The sequence below is a fragment of the Mobula birostris genome, chromosome 4 (assembly GCF_030028105.1).
Source record: "Mobula birostris isolate sMobBir1 chromosome 4, sMobBir1.hap1, whole genome shotgun sequence".
In the NCBI taxonomy this organism is placed as follows: Eukaryota; Metazoa; Chordata; class Chondrichthyes; order Myliobatiformes; family Myliobatidae; genus Mobula; species Mobula birostris.
In genome coordinates, this window is record NC_092373.1 from 82,712,707 (window position 1) to 82,732,702 (window position 19,996).

Consider the following 19,996-nt stretch of genomic DNA (forward strand, 5'->3'; position numbering starts at 1 on the left):
TGTCTTTACTCCAGTTGTTATCTCTGCTTCTGTCTCCCCTACACCAACTCTCTGTTCCAAATATTTAAGTCTTGGTTGGTAGTTAATTTGGTCTTCATGGACTGCATAATCAGTATCATGATCATTTTTAATGTGACTGCAGGTTTTTTTTCCTGTAATCAGTCCCAGGGACAAGCATAGAGTAAAGAAGCCATGCTTCTTGCATGCAACTATGAAACTGAAATATTTGTAAAATACATGAGAAAAAAATTGTCAAATTATATTCATTGAGCTTTATACATAGGAATAAATAAGTGAAACCTTATGGTTTATTTCAAATTAGTGAGATATATTTTAAATTATGAAAACATTTAGATTGTTGACTTAATTCATATTTGGTTACCTGAGCATAAAGGGAAAGTGAATAAAGCCATCATCCTGGATCAATTGAAATTTCACAAATGGTAATTATATGCACCCATTAGGAATATTCCCTGTTATTCTGACACAAGCTTTCTGAGAAATTATCAGTTTTATATTACTTTGAACCCATCTTGCTCTCTGTCTCTTTCCTAACTTCCAAATTTATATATTCATTTTCCATTCTGTATAGAAAATTGATTGCTAACTTCCGTATAATATTCATTATCTCCAGGTGCACACAGCTTGTAAAGACATGCTTTCCATAAAATGTCCTCTGGGGCAATGTAAAGTTTCCGTTATTCCTCCTACTGCACTCAACAGTATAGACTCTGATGGTGAGTTAAAGACCTTCTTTCCAGTTGCTGTTACAAGCAGATTTTATATATGTGGAATCTGGAGCACAAGCAAACTGCTGGAGGAACTCAGGAGGTCAAATAGTATTTGTGCAGATGAAGTAATAGCCAACATTTCAGGTCAAGGCATTACATCGAGACTGAGAGTAAATACAGGAGAAGCCAGTACAAGGAGGCGAGAGGAAAGGATGAGATGCAGGCTGGCAGGTGATGTATGGGACCCAGGTGAGGAGGGAGAAAGTGAGTAGATAAAGCTGTATAGGGGAGGGACAGTAGAGGCAGTAAGTGGAAACTAGAGACTATAAGTGCTGAATCGATTAAGTTAGGAAGGTGATAAGTGCAACCAGATGAGATGAGGGGGATGATTAGCAGGTGGAACCTGTTAGACAGTTGTGGCGGGCATTGAAGAATCAGAAGGTGTGGGTAATAGAGAAAGGAACAAGGAGGGGATGAAACTGGGTGACGTAGAGGATGGTGGGTTGGAACCAAAAAGAAAGAGAAAGGAGTCTAGGCAGTGTAGGTTAACTAGTTGTAAAATTCACTTGTAATCCGGTTTCTTTCTCCTCCCCTGACAAGTTCTGTCTGCCCATTATTCCCCTTTAATCTGGTTCTACTTACCACCTTCCTTGCTTCTTAGATTCTGTAGCTCTAGCCTCTTGTTATCACTTCTCAACTTCCAGCCTTTGTCTCTATCACCTCCTTCCAACCACCTGGATCCATCTGCCCCTTCTTTATCTGTCTCTACTTCTCACCCACCAGCAACAGTTTCTTGACTCTACTTCTCCTCCTTTCCCAGCTTGCTCATTTGCCCATCATCTCTCCCTCCTCACCTTTTTATATCTGCTATCTCCCCTGATGCAGGGTCTCAATCCAAAACATCAAATATTCCTTTGCCTGCACGGATGTTGCTACACCTGCTGAGTTCCTCCAGCAGTTCCCCTTGTTTTTCCATTGTGCTTCCTAACTGAAGCGAATAAGCAGGATGAAAATAGGAGACACAAGGTGCTGGAAGTCCAGAGCAATACACATGAAATGCTGGAGAAGCTCAGCAGGTCAGGCAGCATCTATAGAAATTAATAAACAGTCAGCATTCCAGACCAAGACCCTTCATCAAGTTCTGAACTTGTTCCAAATGTCCCTTATTTTCATGAAATACTGGAGGAACTCAGCAGGTCAGGCAGCATCTGTGCAGGCAAAGGGATATTTGATGTTTTGGGTCAAGTCCTGATGAAGGGTCTCAGCCTGAAATGTTGACTGTTTATTCTTTTCCATAGATGCTGCCTAACCTGCTGAGTTCCTCCAGCATTTTGTGAAAATAGGAGACATTTGGCCACAAGTTTTGCCTGAAACTATTGTTATGAAGTTAGTTGTGAGGGTAGAAATGATGGCATACCTAATGCAAGTCAGAAAGATCTTGTGAAGCTATGGAAACTGTTGTTAGAGTACATGAAAGACAGTTAGTAGCTGATTGGTGCATTGTGAGAGTAAATCGCTAGGGCGAGGGTTTAGCAAAATTTGTGATCAGGTGTGAATGGTTGAGATTGTGACTGTAAGCGGGTCTGGGATTGAGTGTGTTTGTGAAAATGTTTGCAATAGTTTTGAGATAGTACAAGGGAGTTTGTTAATGACAGTGAGTGTTACTGAGAGAGTTTGCAGTTGCTTATAGACACACCAAAAAAAATGAGTGTCTATCATAAGACTTGGGAGAGTCTGTGGGTGAAATGGGTGTGCTAGCAAATTGGGGACCATAAAAATGATGAAGGATACTCCAGCCACCCATAACTGATCCAGTCCTGCAGTGCCCAGCCACTTGCTGTCATCTGAACAGAGTCACAGGCATCTGCTAGAATGTAGAAATCATACCTTCAGTGCTGCACCTCTTACTATTGTCAAGATGTAAGGTAATACCAAACTTGCAGATCAAACAGTGTAAGAGTTATTGGGGAGTAGAATGGTGGGATGGGATGGCGTGCCAGAGTGGACAGGGTCGAAGGGTGATGGTCATGCGAATGCTAGAAGCACCACTTTCGGTGAGTAGCTGAGAGCACAACTAATTCAGTAACATTCTGTTCACATTGCCATTCTCCAGGATTTTGGAAAGCAACATGCCCACCATCCTGTACGAGTCCACTTCTGGTCTTTGTGAATTCGAAGAGTGGAGATAATCAAGGGGTGAAGTTCTTGAGGAGATTCAAGCAGTTACTGAACCCGGCTCAGGTGTTTGACTTGATGAATGGAGGCCCACATCTTGGGTAGGAGGTGCTTCAAGTTTCCTTAGTGCACACATCTTTGTAGTTCAGATTTATTAAACTACCTGTGTAGGTTGGAGCAAAAATGAAGCAGCAAATGCTAGAAATTGGAACCAAAATAAAATGTTCTCAAGTTGCTTCTGTGGAGAGAGAACCAATGTCTGGGTCAAGGATTCTTCCCTTTGTAAGAGCTAGAAAAGCAAGAAGATGAGCAATTTTCTACTTGTAACAGGGAGAAGGTGGAAAGGACAAAGTGAATGTCTATGATAGAGTGCAGGCAAAAGTTGCCAAGCTGACAGGTATTTTAAAGACTGGCAGAGGGATCAAGTTAAATGCAGAGACAAATTGAAGGGCAACGAATTGGCACAAAGAGATACAGTAAAATCTCTGGGGAATAAAGAGGGATAAAAGACAATCTGAAATTGTTAAACTCAATACGCCTGGTGGGAAGCTGAAGTAACAATGTTATTTGTAAACGCACGAAGCAGCACTTAATCTTCTAACTATTGCACTTAGACTCTATTTATTTGAAGATACACTGCGGAACAGGCCCCTCTGGCTCAACAAGTTACACCATCCAGCCTCCCACCTATTTAACCCTGGCCTTATCACAGGACAATTTACAGTAACCAGTCAACCTACTAACTGGCACGTATTTGGAATGTAGGAGGAAACCTCTGCGTTCACGGGGAGTACTAACAAACTCCTTACAGGCGGCACCAGAATTGAACTCCAACCTTCAGCACCCCAAACTGTAACGGCACTACACTATCGTGGCACCCTTAATGTAAGAGGAACTTTTTTCTTCCCCACAGATATGGCTGGACCTTTCTGTGTTCACTTTATCACCTCAGTTTGTCTCTATCATTTTGTTCCAGTTGCTGATTTTTATGGTGATTATTACCTGGATAATGCTAGTGTGCACATTCTTGATTTTACACTTTTCCAGTTCTGATGATCAAGGATTTTTATCCTTGACCCAGCATGTTGACTCTCACTCTCCTCACTGAAACCACCTGACCTACTGAGCACTTCCAGCATTCTTTCTTTTTACTTGAGTGTATTGTTAGGTGCATTTTATTAGAACAAAAACAGAATTGCTGCCAAATGGGATGGAGTAGTGGAGGGTGCGGCAGGGTGATAAGGAGGAATGGATAGTGTGCGATGATGCCTGGTAGCTTTTGGCTTAGAAGGGGAAAGATCAATCAGATTGCCTATATCCTATGACCATTCACTGAACACTGCTGAAAAATTTCATGATTGCATGTCAGGTCGTGACTGAACGATGCCTACTGCGTGACACCTTCCTCACTGCCCTGGCTTTTATTCAAAGCATAGCCATAGTGAAGAACCAATTTTTTTTTTATTGAATCTGTGTCCAGCAAGACCTTAACTCATCAGAACTGTGGAGCTAACTCTGCGCTTTATAACAAAAGAGAGCTACATGTTTTTAAATTACCATTGAGATGCATTTGTGGGAGTTCCAATAGTACAATGCAATTATATTGTATGTGGGTATTATCAGTAGTTAGGATTACAGCTATATGAAATGTTATGACTGGCGATGTGTTTACTTATTTTAAAATATTGAATAGGTGAACTTTTGTGTTGAAGCACAGCATTTTTTGTTATAGAGTTGTGATTGATTTCTCAGTTAGTATGTTGCTGTTCCATCAGGATAGCGGACAGCATCTGTAATGTTTCTACATCATGATTATAAACAAGTTGATAGCCTAAAAGGAGAGAGTTGCTATTATTGAGTTTAAGTTGATGAAAGGGGAAGTTGACGAAAGTGACATGTAAATAACTTATTAAATTGTAAAACTGATTTGCAGGTTAGATGAATGTATTTAAAATCCAAGACTGAAACAGTAAAATAATCAGCTGGAAATTGAGATTATACTGTGTTGGAGTTATTTCTGTGTTATACTATTCTCATAGAGTAATTGAAAACAGAAATAAGCCTTTCGATCTATTATGCCTTTTCTATCCATCCAGTGCACAACTTTATTTACATTTTGTCTCTCCATGCCTTGGAGATTCAAGCGCTCATCTAGTTCCTTGAATGTTCTGAGAATACCTACCTCGGTGGAAAGAAAATATTCCTTTGATCCTCTCCAAATCTCTTCTATGAGGAAGTGTTTCCTACAGCCACACTATCTACACCCTTCATAATATTGTACATCTTCATCACGTCTCTCATCAGTGTCCTCCACACTGAAGAAAGCAAAACCATTCTGTTCAGTCTCTCCTCATAAATGCTTGACCCCTGGAAATACCTTGGTGAATTTCATCTCCAGTCTCTCCAACACAATGGCTTTGCTAGTGTGTGATGATCAGAGTGTATGCGGCATCCTAGCTGTGGCATAACCAGTATTTTATAAGATTGCACGATAATGTCCCTGTTCTTACATTCATAGCCTTTGAAGTGTCCCAAATTCCATCTTCACCATCGTTTTTACTTGTGCTGCCATCTTCAGGATTCTCAGTCTTGTATATCCAAGGCCCCTCTGTTCTTCAGTATACCTTAGGGCCATATCGTTCATTGTGCAAGTCCTAGCTTTAATGGTCCTTCCAAAGTCAATCACCTCACACACCAGGATTAAGTCCTGCCTACCAATGCTTCACTCACTGATCAATGTCATACTGTAGCTTAAGGCTATCCACCTCACTATCCACACCGCCAATTTTTGAGTCACGTGTAAAAGAAAATATGTAATGATGCTTGCATTAAGTCTTGTCATATGTCACAGAAACAGGTCCATTGGCCCATAGTGTGTGGACCAATCATCTGCACTAATCTTTATTTTTGCACATGCCCTCGTTAGGTCCCCATGATTTTTTCCTCTCACATTCCCATTAACTCCTCCTCTTAGTACCTTATTTACTGCCATCTACCTACACGAGGTGCAATTTACCGTGGCCATTTAGCTTTCCATCACATATTCAGTAATGTGGGAGGAAACCAGGGAACACAGATCACAGGAAGAATGTGCAATCGCTACACAGATAGAGGTCAGGATTATTGAACCTCTTTGGACTTGTGAGACAGTAGTGCTAACAACTATGTAATTCAGAGAGTTAACTTTCTTGAAGTGTATTTTTCACTTTGCTGAAAAAAATGGTCAGAGATGAATGGAAAACAAATCGAGGGAAAGTTGGAATGCAGGTTTGCAAAATTAAAGGTAGAGATCAAGGTGCAAGCAGAAATATTAGGAACATGAAATAAGTTTCTTGTCATTTACAGAATTTGGTTTCAAATGGGATAGACTGTCTGATAGTGTCATTTTAAATGCTGTTTTCATTTTCAGATTGCGATTATTCCAGAAGTTTGACACGTTTCGCATCCTTGTGTGTGGCGGAGATGGAAGCGTTGGGTGGGTGCTGTCTGAAATCGATAGCCTCAATCTCCACAAACAGGTACTGCCTTATTACATACAGCTTATGAAAAAAAAGTAATTTGTATGCATTGGTTAGAGTTTGTGGCGCAACAACATATTTTGATTGCTGTTCATGATCCCATCCGTGTGCATCCATAACAACAAAGTGTAATTCAGCCGATCTACCCTACATTGAATGAACTAAACTAACTCTTGCATTATATTGAAAAAAAATCTCGTGGAATTGGAAACTGTTTGAGCATGATGAACAACAACTATAAGAGTGGTATATAGGATGCTGTGTTTGAGGATGATGAAGATAAGAGTTAAATAATAAAGTGGTAAGAGGCTGTGTTTGAGGGTCAGTGTGGACAAGTGCTTGACAGTGATACGCAATACTATGCAAAAGTCTTAGGCACATGTATGTAGGGTGCCTAAGGCTTTTACACAGTGCTTTATACTATGGCTTTCCAGTTACCAAATAGCACTTAATACTACTGAGCTAATACAAAGCTAAGTACTCTTATTTCTGTTTCCCAGCCACCTTCCTATTTTAACCAATATACAGTACTATGCAAAAGTCTTAGAAGCTATATATATATATCTTCCCGCCACTGCCTGTAAAGAGTTTGTATGTTCGTCGCGTGACCAAGTGAGTTTCCTCAGGGTGCTTCAGTTTCCTCCCACATTCCAAAGACGTGCCAGTTGGTAGGTTCATTGGTCATTGTAAGTTGTTCCATGATTAGGGTAGGATTAAACTGGGGGATTGCTGCATGGCACAGAAGGCCCTATTCTTCACGGTATCTCAATAAATTAAAATATGGGCCCAAGACTGTAGTGCAGGAGGTTGAGGGTAGTGCAAACAAGAGCTTCAGAGTGGGCTAGTACAGAAGGCTGTGCTTGAGGATAGTAGAGATTGAGGAGCTAATAATTTGCAAATCTAAGTGTTTACTCATAGAAAAGAAACAGCTCTGCAGACGCATAAAGACAGAAGTCCAACAAAAAAACATCCCTGACTAAAAGAACACATGGTGGATAGGAAGAGTCCAGGATGCTCAGCAAATCACTAACCATCATGGCGTGCATGAATTCATTAGTGTTGCAAAAGTGTCCATGTCCCAGCACACTGAGCTAGGAATGAGAATGAACTCATTAGCAACGAGAGAGGTAGTCAATGATTTCTGGAGAGAACTCGTAATGATTTCCTCAACCACAGTTCTGTCCTTGACACAAGTGCCCATCACAGCATCCTGTAGCAAGCTATTCGGACTGGCCTTGCTCTGCTTGTGACAAAAAAAATATCAGGAAGTAAATCCCAATTCAAAAGTAACAAATCTGCGGGAGCAGACAGTATTCCCTCTGAAATCCTGAAACTCATCTCTACAAAGCTGCAGTCACAAATCCACAGTCTCATCGTTAACATCAGAAAAAAGGATATACCATTTGCTGTAATCATGATCATCTTCAAGTGCAACTGGATAACGACAGATGAGTCTCCCTGCTGTCAAACACATGGAAAGAAACCACAGGGCTTCCTCCTTTAAATCATAGTGTGCATATTATCCATCTAGCGCCCAAGTGGATATAATCATTTCTCTGTTAACTTCAAAATAGAAATAGGATGTAACATCAGCCACTGAACATGGCCTTGGAATCATAGAAATGTACAGCAGAGAAACCTCATCCAAGCCAACTGTGGTGTCTGTCAACACTCATATCATTAGTATGTATTAGGCTGGTATTCCTCCACTCTGTCCAAATGCCTGAGGAATATAGTAATTGTGTCTGACTCCATTATCTCTTCTTACGGGTGGTTCTGCGTGAAGAATTTACTGCACAGATCTCTTATATTCCAGTGAATAGAAACCCTCTCCATCTGATATCTCTGCATAACTACAGCGCTCTATTCCAGGCAATATCCTGGATAATCTTTTCTGCACACTAATTGATACTACCTTCTTGGCATATGGTGACCAGAACTATACACAATACTCCTAAGTGTGGTCGAACCAGTGTTTTGTACAAATGCAGTGCGATGTTCCAACTCCTCTGCCTGGGAAAGTGATATAATACAAGGATTTGGCAGTAAATGGCACAGGAGGTTTACTCTAATGTTGAATGCAGTTTAAGGGTTGTGTAGTTCGAATAAGTTTCAGAGTTTAAGGTAAATTGCATCTTAGGATAGGGTGCTTCTAGAAATCAATTTTAAATCTTTTTTTAAATAACTTTAACACTTTTTCAGTGCCAGATGGGAGTACTGCCTTTGGGCACAGGGAATGACTTGGCTCGAGTGCTGGGATGGGGATCAGCCTGTGATGATGACACACAGCTCCCTCAAATCCTGGAAAAACTGGAACGAGCAAGTACAAAGATGCTGGATAGGTGAGAAAATCCTTTAAGAATTCATTGGGTTTCTTTCGTTCCATTATGTCAGTGGGATGTAGCTGTATCCTTTAGCACTGCTAACATCATTGATAGATAGATAGATAGTCATACTTTATTAATCCCGAGGGAAATTGGGTTTCGGTACAGTTGCACCAACCAAGAATAGAGTATAAATATAGCAATATAAAACCATAAATAATTAAATAATAATATGTAAATTATGCCAGATGGAGATAAGTCCAGGACTATTGGCTCAGGGTGTCTGACCTTCCAAGGGAGGAGTTGTAAAGTTTTGTTAGCCACAGGCCGGAATGAATTCCAATGACACGCAGTGTTGCATCTTGATGGAATGAGTCTCTGGCTGAATGTACTCCTGTGCCCAACCAGTCCACTATGTAGTGGATGGGAGACATTGTCCAAGATGGCATGCAACTTGGACAGCATGCTCTTTTCAGACAGCACCGTCAGAGAGTCCAGTTTCATCCCCACAACATCACTGGCCTTACGAATGAGTCTGTTGATTCTCTTGGTGTCTGCTACCCTCAGCCTGCTGCCCCAGCACACAACAGCAAACATGATAGCACTGGCCACCACAGACTAGTAGAACATCCTCAGCATCAGCATTGATTTACATAACTCTCACTTGCATACTTGGAGGCTTAATAACTTTGTCGCTTTTAATCTCAGGAGAGAGGAAGCAGTTAGGGTTCCTGCTTCGGATTACAATCCACTGATCTCAGTTGCTAGGTGTACGTTTGTGGATGAGGGCAGCACTGCTGTAGTCAAGTAGCCTGCTACGTTCAAGGCATTTGTTCATGTTTGCTGAACTGCTAGCCCAGTGTTAACAAGAGAGACTATAACAAATCTAGCATGAAGCACTAGGCATTTGTGATGGAACAATAAATGTTCGTGATTGAGAAAGATGAACTCAAGTTTACAGACTTAATTGATGAAACATCATAACACAGTGTGTATATGTATGGCTGAGTTGATGAGAAGCATTGCAAAATCCTGGACATTTATAATCTCAGGCGGGCTGGCAGTGGCAATGGGAAGATAGTGAGAAATTCTTTATATGTTAGAAGCTAGTTACTGAGTCTGCACAAATTCACACTAGTTAGGAAGGTTTGGATGGGAATGGAATAATGGTAAGTCGTGATAGGAGTTAAAATATTCATGCATAGAAAGGGAAATATTATGCATGGTATGGAGGGTTCATTGTATATGGTATAGAGGAGGGGTCGGCAACCTTTTTGCCTCTGTGGGCCGGATCGTGTATTAATGAGTGTATGGTGGGCCAGATAAATGCCATAAAAAACTTGAAATATGGGAATTATCCATTTAAATACATCTAGTTATGTTTGGCCTCAAATTAATGAATAATGCATGCTAGAAAATCATTTGTGCTTAAGGTTGCCTACCCCTAGTGTAGAGGGTTCACTGTATATGGTGTGGAGATTTCACTCTATATGGTTTAGAGAGTTCATTGTATATGGTGTGGAGGGTTCACTGTACTTGGTATGGAGGGTTCACTGTATATGGTGTGGAGGGTTCACTGTATATGGTTTAGAGAGTTCATTGTATATGGTATGGAGAGTTCACTGTATATGGTATGGAGAGTTCACTGTATATGGTGTGGAGGGTTCACTGTACTTAGTATGGAGGGTTCACTCTATATGGTGTGGAGGGTTCACTCTATATAGTATAGAGGGTTCATTGTATATGTTGTGGAGGATTCACTGTATTTGGTATAGAGGGTTCACTGTATATGGTGTAGAGGGTTCACTGTACATGTGGAGGATTCACTGTTTATGGTGTGGAGGGTTCACTGTATATGTTGTGGAAGGTTCACTGTATATGGTGTGGAGGGTTCACTGTATATGGTGTGGAGGGTTCATTGTATATGGTGTGGAGGGTTAATGGTACATGGTATAAAGGGTAATGGTACATGTGTTTGAAAGGGAACGCTGCATTCATCAGGGAAAGGAGTAAGGAGTACATCATAAGATGAAAAAGAAAGGGTTCATTATGGAGGGAAGAATTGTAATTAAATATAATGGGTTGCTTCTGAGAAAATGAAAAAAAGGCTCATAAAGAATAGCTAACCATTATATTCATATTTGCAGATGGGGTATTATGGTTTATGAAACTAAAGTTCCTCGACATTCTTCCTCTTCGTTAGGAGTAGAGGATTTCAGTGATGATTTAGAGGTAAGAAGTTACATGGTATAATAAAAAAGCAAAAAAAAATTGTCCTTTGTCTCATGCTGCACATTATACTTCCCTTCTAAAATTTTGTGTCATGGATATTATTGTTCAGAACAGGATCATGTACTAGTCATGCTCCCACATTTGTCAGGAGCTTAGTGATGCTGTATTAATCCTTCAGTCACAACTCAGTGGCCACTTTATTAGGTACAACTTTCCACCTGCTCATTAATGCAAATATCTAATCAGCCAATCATGTGGCAGCAACTCAAGCAAAAAAACATGCAGACATGGTCAAGAGGTTCAGTTGTTCAGACCGAACATCAGAAACGGAAAGAAATGTGATCTAAGTGACTTTATCTTTTTTAGATACCTCCTGTATCTACAAAATGGCTACAAAGTGTCATACATTGTACATCCAACAATATTAAACACTATAGATTGACTAATAGTGCTCACAGGGCAGCACAGTAGCGGAACGGTTAGCGCCAGCCAGCAACCAATGATCAGGATTCAATTCTCACTGCTGCCTGTAAGGAGTTTGTACGTTCTCCCTGTGACTGCAGTATTCTCCGGTTTCCTACCACGTTCCAAAGGTATGTGGTTGCAGTTAGTAAGTTGTAGGCATGCCATGTTGGTGCCAGAGACATGACGACACTTGTAGTACGATCCTCTCTGATTTGGTTTGATGCACATGACAGTGTTCACTGTATGCTTCAATGTACATGTGACCAATAAAGCCAATCTTTATCTTTAAAAAAGGAGAAATATATATTCACAGATGCAACTATACCATGGGGCACTGCTGGTTTGCACCTTTTAATAGGTTCCTTCTTATCTTTTCACCTGTGTTCCATGCCATCTCTGTGTGGATCTCTGATCACGGTTTCTTTGCAATGATAAATTTAACAAATGGTAAAATTTTGACAAAGATAATAGTAATTTGATGGGTTTGATGATTTGATGATTCAATATAATAGCTGGAAGTAAAACAAATTAATATCCAATAGTAAAATGTTTAGGTTGTAATCTTGAGTTTGCCTTGTTTGTTCCTAGATGAGATGAACAAGATAATTTCGTTCCAATTTTGATTTATTTTGTTCAAAATGAAATAGGCTTGGTTGTATAAGAGCAGCTGATTTAGTTCTCATTCAATTTGCCTCAGGTACAACAGATTTCATCTTATGAGGATTCAGTTGCTGCACATTTGTCTAAAATCCTGACATCAGATCAACATTCAGTGGTAATTTCATCAGCAAAGTGAGTACCATGTCACAACATGAACTCATGAACAACGTGATTCTCTTTGAACATCAAAGAGAATTGGAAGAGCAAGTCTGCAGAGAGATAGCAGGCAACTGCAGGAAACATAAAGTTGTGGTGGTAGGGGATTTTAATTTTCCATACATTGATTGGTTCTCCCATACTGTTAGGGGTCTAGATGGTTTAGAGTTTGTAAAATGTGTTCAGGAAAGTTTTCTAAATCAATATATAGAGGGACCAACTAGAGGGGATGCAATATTGGATCTCCTGTTAGGAAGCGAGTTAGGACAAGTGACAGAAGTCTGTGTAGGGGAGCAGTTTGGTTCCAGTGATCATAACACCATTAGTTTCAACTTGATCATGGACAAGGATAGATCTGGTCCTAGGGATGAGGTTCTTAACTGGAAGAAGGCCAAATTTGAAGAAATGAGAAAGGATCTAAAAAGCGTGGATTGGGACCGGTTGTTCTCTGGCAAGGATGTGATCAGTAGTTGGGAAGCCTTCAAAGGAGAAATCTTGAGCGTGCAGAATTTGTATGTTCCTGTCAGGATTAAAGGCAAAGTGATTAGGAATAAAGAACCCTGGTTCTCAAGGGATATTGCAACTCTGATAAAGAAGAAGAGGGAGTTGTATGACATGTATAGGAAACAGGGAGTAAGTAAGGTGCTTGAGGAGTATAAGAAGTGCAAGAAAATACTTAAGAAAGAAATCAGGAGGGCTAAAAGAAGACATGAGGTTGCCTTGGCAGTCAAAGTGAAGGATAATCCAAAGAGCTTTTACAGGTATATTAAGAGCAAAAGGATTGTAAAGGATAAAATTGGTCCTCTTGAAGATCAGAGTGGTTGGCTGTGTGCGGAACCAAAGGAAATGGGGGAGATCTTAAATAGGTTTTTTGCGTCTGTATTTACGAAGGAAACTGGCATGAAGTCTATGGAATTAAGGGAAACAGGTAGTGAGATCATGGAAACTGTACAGATCGAAAAGGAGGAAGTCCTTGCTGTCTTGAGGAAAATTAAAGTGGATAAATCCCTGGGACCTGACAGGGTGTTACTTCGGACCTTGAAGGAAACTAGTGTTGAAATTGCAGGGGCCCTGGCTGAAATACTTAAAATGTCGCTGTCTACAGGTGAGGTGCCGGAGGATTGGAGAGTGGCTCATGTTGTTCCGTTGTTTAAAAAAGGATCGAAAAGTAATCCGGGAAATTATAGGCCAGTAAGTTTAACGTCGGTAGTAGGTAAGTTATTGGAGGGAGTACTAAGAAACAGAATCTACAAGCATTTGGATAGACAGGGACTTATTAGGGAGAGTCAACATGGCTTTGTGCGTGGTAGGTCATGTTTGACCAATCTATTGGAGTTTTTCGAGGAGGTTACCAGGAAAGTGGATGAAGGGAAGGCAGTGGATATTGTCTACATGGACTTCAGTAAGGCCTTTGATAAGGTCCCGCATGGGAGGTTAGTTAGGAAAATTCAGTCGCTAGGTATACATGGAGAGGTGGTAAATTGGATTAGACATTGGCTCAATGGAAGAAGCCAAAGAGTGGTAGTAGAGAATTGCTTCTCCGAGTGGAAGCCTGTGACAAGTGGTGTGCCACAGGGATCAGTGCTGGGTCCATTGTTATTTGTCATCTATATCAATGATCTGGATGATAATGTGGTAAATTGGATCAGCAAATTTGCTGATGATACAAAGATTGGAGGTGTAGTAGACAGTGAGGAAGGTTTTCAGAGCCTGCAGAGGGACTTGGACCAGCTGGAAAAATGGGCTGAAAAATGGCAGATGGAGTTTAATACAGACAAGTGTGAGGTATTGCACGTTGGAAGGACAAACCAACGTAGAACATACAGGGTTAATGGTAAGGCACTGAGGAGTGCAGTGGAACAGAGGGATCTGGGAATACAGATACAAAATTCCCTAAAAGTGGTGTCACAGGTGGATAGGGTCGTAAAGAGAGCTTTTGATACATTGGCCTTTATTAATCAAAGTATTGAGTATAAGAGCTGGAATGTTATGATGAGGTTGTATAAGGCATTGGTGAGGCCGAATCTGGAGTATTGTGTTCAGTTTTGGTCACCAAATTGCAGGAAGGATATAAATAAGGTTGAAAGAGTGCAGAGAAGGTTTACAAGGATGTTGCCGGGACTTGAGAAACTCAGTTACAGAGAAAGGTTGAATAGGTTAGGACTTTATTCCCTGGAGCGTAGAAGAATGAGGGGAGATGTGATAAAATTATGATGGGTATAGATGAGTGAATGCAAGCAGGCTTTTTCCACTGAGGCAAGGGGAGAAAAAAACCAGAGAACATGGGTTAAGGGTGAGGGGGGAAAGTTTAAAGGGAACATTAGCGGGGGCTTCTTCACACAGAGAGTGGTGGGAGTATGGAATGAGCTGCCAGACGAGGTGTAAATGCGGGTTCTTTTTTAACATTTAAGAACAAATTGGACAGATACATGGATGGGAGGTGTATGGAGGGATATGGTCCATGTGCAGGTCAGTGGGACTAGGCAGAAAATGGTTCGGCACAGCCAAAAAGGGCCAAAAGGCCTGTTCTGTGCTGTAGTTTCTATGGTTTCTATGGTTCTGTGAACCTGGAGAGTGCCAGAACATTACTTTTACAAATCTGAGTGAATTCAACTATTCTCTCCTCCACTCTATCATTATTTCTTCCATCTGCAAGTCCTCTTCACATTCCATTCTAAAAGTAGGCCAAGGATTGAATTTATGATCTTTTCACCCAACCGGAACAGCAACCATAGTTCTGAGCACTGAAATGTCTGCTGACATATATTGATCAAATATTATTTGATCAGTAGATGCATAATTGTAGTGCATATCTATTTTGGCATTAAGAATAGCTTAACTTTCTTGAACCAAAGTCAGATGAAATGTGATAAAAACAAAAGAATATGATGCAGATGCATAATCCATTTATGTTTTAAAATACTTAATTAAGTGCTGTAACTCCTTGCTGTTTTTAGTTGTCAGGACTTCTGATTCCACAGATCAGCCTCACCATTACTCCTATGTCTTAGCAGTGGTTGTAAAGTTACTAGGGATGGCAAAAATTTAAAACTTTAAGCTCATTTAATCACAAGATTAAAGAGAATAATTAATAATTCACTGAATTTTATCATACTGCTGAATAGTAGTAGAACAATTGTTTTTGATGATTTGAAGTCATCATGGGAGGGCCTATCAATGCAAATGAAGGGCCAAGAAATCTTTGGATTGCAAAGCACATAGCTTTAGGGAGACTTGAGTTCATAAGGAGTTGTGTTCTCTGTTCATCTGATAATGTTCTGCATGAGCCTGTTTAAATGGACATCACTGTTGTCATGGCTCACTGGGCTCAGAGACAGTTGCTGTCCCAAAATCGTTTGTCGTAGAGCTTGGATGGGATCTTTCAGAGGTGTGTAATTAATATGTACTTTCTTGAAAATAAACATTAACTTGCATTACATTAATCACAGGAATTTACTGTGATTAGTTGATAGTTTAAATTATTAAATTGCAATCAAGGGACTGAAAGAAAGAAACAGCAAGTGAAGAGATATTATAATTTTGGCACATGCATAATGTACCAACTATCTAACTGAATAATATCAAATGCATTGTTCAACCACTTTCTCCTTACAGAGTGCTTTGTGAAACAGTAAAAGATTTTGTGGCCCGGGTTGGGAAGGCTTATGAAAGGACTGCAGAAAACTGGGAAGAATCTGAGACTATGGCAAGAAAGGTATGCAGAAAGAACAGTGCTGTAACCACTGAGTCTTTTTCCCTTCAGTTTCTATCTTCACTGATCAGGATTCCTTTGTACAGTGAAACTCTGATAATCAGCTGTTCAGTTGTTTGGAAATCCCAATAGTTTTGCACATTTCTCTTGAGGACCCAATACCTGTGCTCCCTTTAATCTGACCAGGACTCCTTTCTCAATTGCCTTTAGACTCCCTTTGTTCTGTTTCCAGCAGTTCTTTGAAACTCTCTAGGGTCCCCTTTTCCTGCACTCCTTTGAAGTGCACTGGGTTCATTGGAAAATTTGTGTAACATCTGTACAGCATCTAAAAAAAATGTGAATTAAAATGACGTTGATTAATGGTTTAAAAATCTGTTAATTCAGCATCACCTGGCTGTGCTGAATTAAGAGTTTTATTGTATTTGATTTTTGCCCCTTCTTAAGATCTTCAAATCATTTACGTGTACTCTGAGGAGTTAGAAAGACAGAAGAGACTGCAGTTACATAAATCTATGGCAAAGAAAAAACAAACAGAGGAACTCAGTGGGTCAAGCATTATCTGTAGGGCAAAGAAATGATCAACGTTTCAGATCGGGAGCCTGCACCAGACCCACTGGTGTTGCTCCAGCAGTGCTTATAGTCGCCACAAAAGGGCACACTGAATTATGTTTTTTTTTTAACTGCAGTGCTCTGTCTTAAAAGAAAAATTGGACTCACTGCTCAAAACACTCAATGATGAATCTCAAGCATCATCCTCTTTGCCAAACCCACCGCCAACAATTGCAGAAGAGCAGGAAGATGGTGAGGCAGCCAATATCATGTGTGGCCTTGCAGAAGAAAGATCAGCCTGTTCACCCAGACCACAGATATTTCGTCCCAGGGAGCAGCTAATGTTGCGGGCAAATAGTTTGAAGAAGGCAATACGACAGATCATAGAGCATGCAGAGAAAGGTGAGAAATCAACAGAAACCTACTCTCAATGAATGCAAGCATTAGACAACCTGACCAGATTCCAAGCCACTTTGTACACAAACCTCAGGCTTTCATTCATTGAATCAAAGCCCAGTAGCAACAAATTGGGATATGTTTCACTCTCCCATTGATGGCTGAAACATTGCTGTCCGGAAATTTGCCATAGTACTTCCTACTGAGCTTCAACATTGTGGCCTCTGAGGTGTGATATTTCCATATAATGCACTTTCTGGACCATGGTGTCCTGAGGATACCTGAAAGGTACTTCCAGAATAACATGGTTTTAATTCTATAGCATCAATCTTGAAGAGAGTGAAGGATCCCAGTGATTTAATTAAGTAAATAAAATGCTTAATTAAGTCTTGGGACCCTACATATCCTCATTAAACCAACCGCAAAATTCTTCAGTCTGGTGTCCTTCATACTTCACTCAAGTATTCAGCCAGTCCCCAATCCATTTCCCTCTCTGAACCCCAATCCATTTCCTGCTCCAATGTACAAGTCTCTGATTCATCCCATCACATGTTACACTATAACTATCCCATCCCCACATTTGCCAGTCAGTCAATGTGTTACTGATCCAAGAGCACCTTCACTCTAGCTCAGGCACAGACATAACTAGAACCATGGCCAATCCCCTGAGCGTGGTCGCGGGAGAAGAAGATATAGCACATTTCCAAGACCAGAATCAGCAATACCTGTTGACATCTGCATCTCATAATTGTATTTATAGTGGTAGGAAAGCAACAATCATGCTTACCGTTGAATTACTTAAGCACCATACACAGGAACTTCTGCAGGTTGGTAGAAAATTTTAGTTTGAATTTTCTACAGAAACTTGACATAACAGCAAATGTTTTGAATATAACATCATTTGTAATGTATCTTTACTTTGGTCTAGAAACACATTTGAAAGAAGAGAGTCACTTGTGAAAATATCATTGCTAGCTTTTGTCCTGATATAGAGTAGATTGTAATATATGAGGTCTATAATCTTTCTGCATTGTCCAGCTGTTGATGAACAGAATGCACAGACACATGACCAAGAAGGTTATACTTTTGGTGGTTGCTCTGAAGAAGAAGGAAGAGACACCCAGAATGAAGATAAGGTCTCCCTGCACTCGACATATAGCATCAACATTAAAGGAAAAGTCAACCGGAAAGGTATTAAACTTCTGAAAAGTATTTTTTATGATGGGATGGTGTAAGGGGTGCTCAACACGTTTGAACCTGGGGTGGGTTTGTACTCTTTGCAATGTATAAAGAATTCAGGATTTTCAGGGGTATCATTGAGCTGGTCCAAGGGAAATAAAGAAAGGTAGCAGAAGAGAAGGGCTAAGCGGAAGTATAAAGCAATGAAGGTAAAGAAGATGAAAGAGAGATTGAAAGACTATTATGAAGAGGACTGGGAGATAGAAGAAAGGGGTGTTTTTATGAAGGGTAAGTGAATTAGAATTAGGTGAGGATGGCATTGAAAGTGGTGACAGAAATGGTGGACTGATGGTACGTAACAAGATTTAGGTTAAGAGTGCTACTTGGAGATAGTTCATGTTAGTGATCAAATTTTAAGCAGGGCTGCCCTCTACTGTGGTCAGTGGGGAATGACAATAATCACAACCTTGGCTCAAAATTTTGCATAGCAACATCTGGGATCACACAAGCATAGATTGTGCTCTAGGGAGGAAAGGGGTGTGAGCTAGTCTTGGGACATGAACAGCATCATCCGTTGGAGACTAAACAGAGTGTGGATGCTGGAACCAGGAGGAACAAAAAATCTGCTACAGGATCTCAATAGATCAAACAATGCCTGCAGGAAGAATGGAATTGTTTATACTTTGGGTCAAAACCCTGCACCAAGGCTGGATTTTGACACAAAAAATTGACAGTTCCTTTCCTCCTGCAGATATTGCTCAATCTGCTGAGTTCCTCCAGCAGATTTTTTTGTTGCTGCAGTGTCATTCTTTGTCTGGGGCCGGGAGCAATATCAAACAAAGTCTGAAGATAGGAATACCAACTGAGATCTGTAAGATAAGAATGGATAAGGCTGAGTTCCGGGAATGACGTTGACCAAGGTCTGATGTCAAAAATGGAAAAGATCTTTGTTTGATACACCTGGCTTTTGACTAATGAATGTTGAACACTGCAGCAGAGGTACCAGTAAAGTTAGATGGGTAAAATGGATTGTGGTTTGTATGCAGGTGATTCAGAAACTCCAAACAGCAAACTCAGCAATTATTTCTCATTTCTCAAGCCTGCTGCTGTTCTCTTGCCTGTTCCTTATAATGTTTCCAGATGACTTGTCTACAAGCTCCCAAAATAAGGAAACATACACGTAAATAGAAAGGGTTTGCTTTCACAGTTTATTTCTCATTTCATGGAGTTCATTTTTTACATTTGTTAGTTTGGGGTCATATTATACTTTCATTCATGAACAGCATCTTCTGGATTTTAAATCTCTAAAGCACATTGCTTTTCGTTTCAGAAATCTTTAGATATCTCTTGGGTGTAAATGAGTGGATTAATGGCAAATAGGTATCAATAAAATGTAGCTGAACACCATGGTGCTATCCTTATTGCAGTGCCAAAGTCTCCCTGTGAGAGGAGAATCAGTAAAGGAAGCCTGTCCATCGGGAGTTCCTCCTCACTTCCTACTCCAACAGGAAATAGAGACAACTTACCAATGCTCAACTCCAAGATTCTCTACCCAAGTAAGTAATTTTATTAAACATAAATTAGCCATGACAGAGGGCCCCCTTGAGGGTGACATAGTGAAAACATTGCAACTGTACTGATCTATCTATACATAATTTCTAAATCACTGTCTCAAAGTTCAAAGTAAATTTATTATCAAAGTACATGTATGTCACCAAATACAAACCTGGCATTCATTTTCTTGTGGGCATTTACAGTTAATACAAGAAACACTGTAGAATCAATGAAAGACAACCCCCAACAAATGTGCAAAATACAAAAAATTTAAAAAGAAATAATAATAAATAATTAAGCAATAAGTATCGGAAACATGAGCTGAAGGGTCCTTGAAAACGAATC

The 19,996-nt window shown here is 40.2% G+C and overlaps 1 protein-coding gene across 6 annotated transcripts in view; it reads left to right on the forward strand.

Annotated features, from left to right (window-relative positions):
• The window catches only part of LOC140196435 (diacylglycerol kinase delta-like), a 180,100-nt gene that overhangs the window by 119,822 nt on the left and 40,282 nt on the right, over positions 1-19,996 (forward strand). For all 6 annotated transcript variants that reach the window (XM_072255657.1, XM_072255658.1, XM_072255659.1 and 3 more), the window contains 10 exons: positions 635-737; positions 2,845-3,007; positions 6,316-6,424; positions 8,627-8,766; positions 10,896-10,980; positions 12,143-12,237; positions 15,877-15,976; positions 16,660-16,924; positions 17,957-18,109; positions 19,525-19,653. In XM_072255657.1, the coding sequence (XP_072111758.1) occupies positions 635-737; positions 2,845-3,007; positions 6,316-6,424; positions 8,627-8,766; positions 10,896-10,980; positions 12,143-12,237; positions 15,877-15,976; positions 16,660-16,924; positions 17,957-18,109; positions 19,525-19,653 (1,342 nt within the window). The remainder of the gene's footprint in view (positions 1-634; positions 738-2,844; positions 3,008-6,315; positions 6,425-8,626; positions 8,767-10,895; positions 10,981-12,142; positions 12,238-15,876; positions 15,977-16,659; positions 16,925-17,956; positions 18,110-19,524; positions 19,654-19,996) is intronic.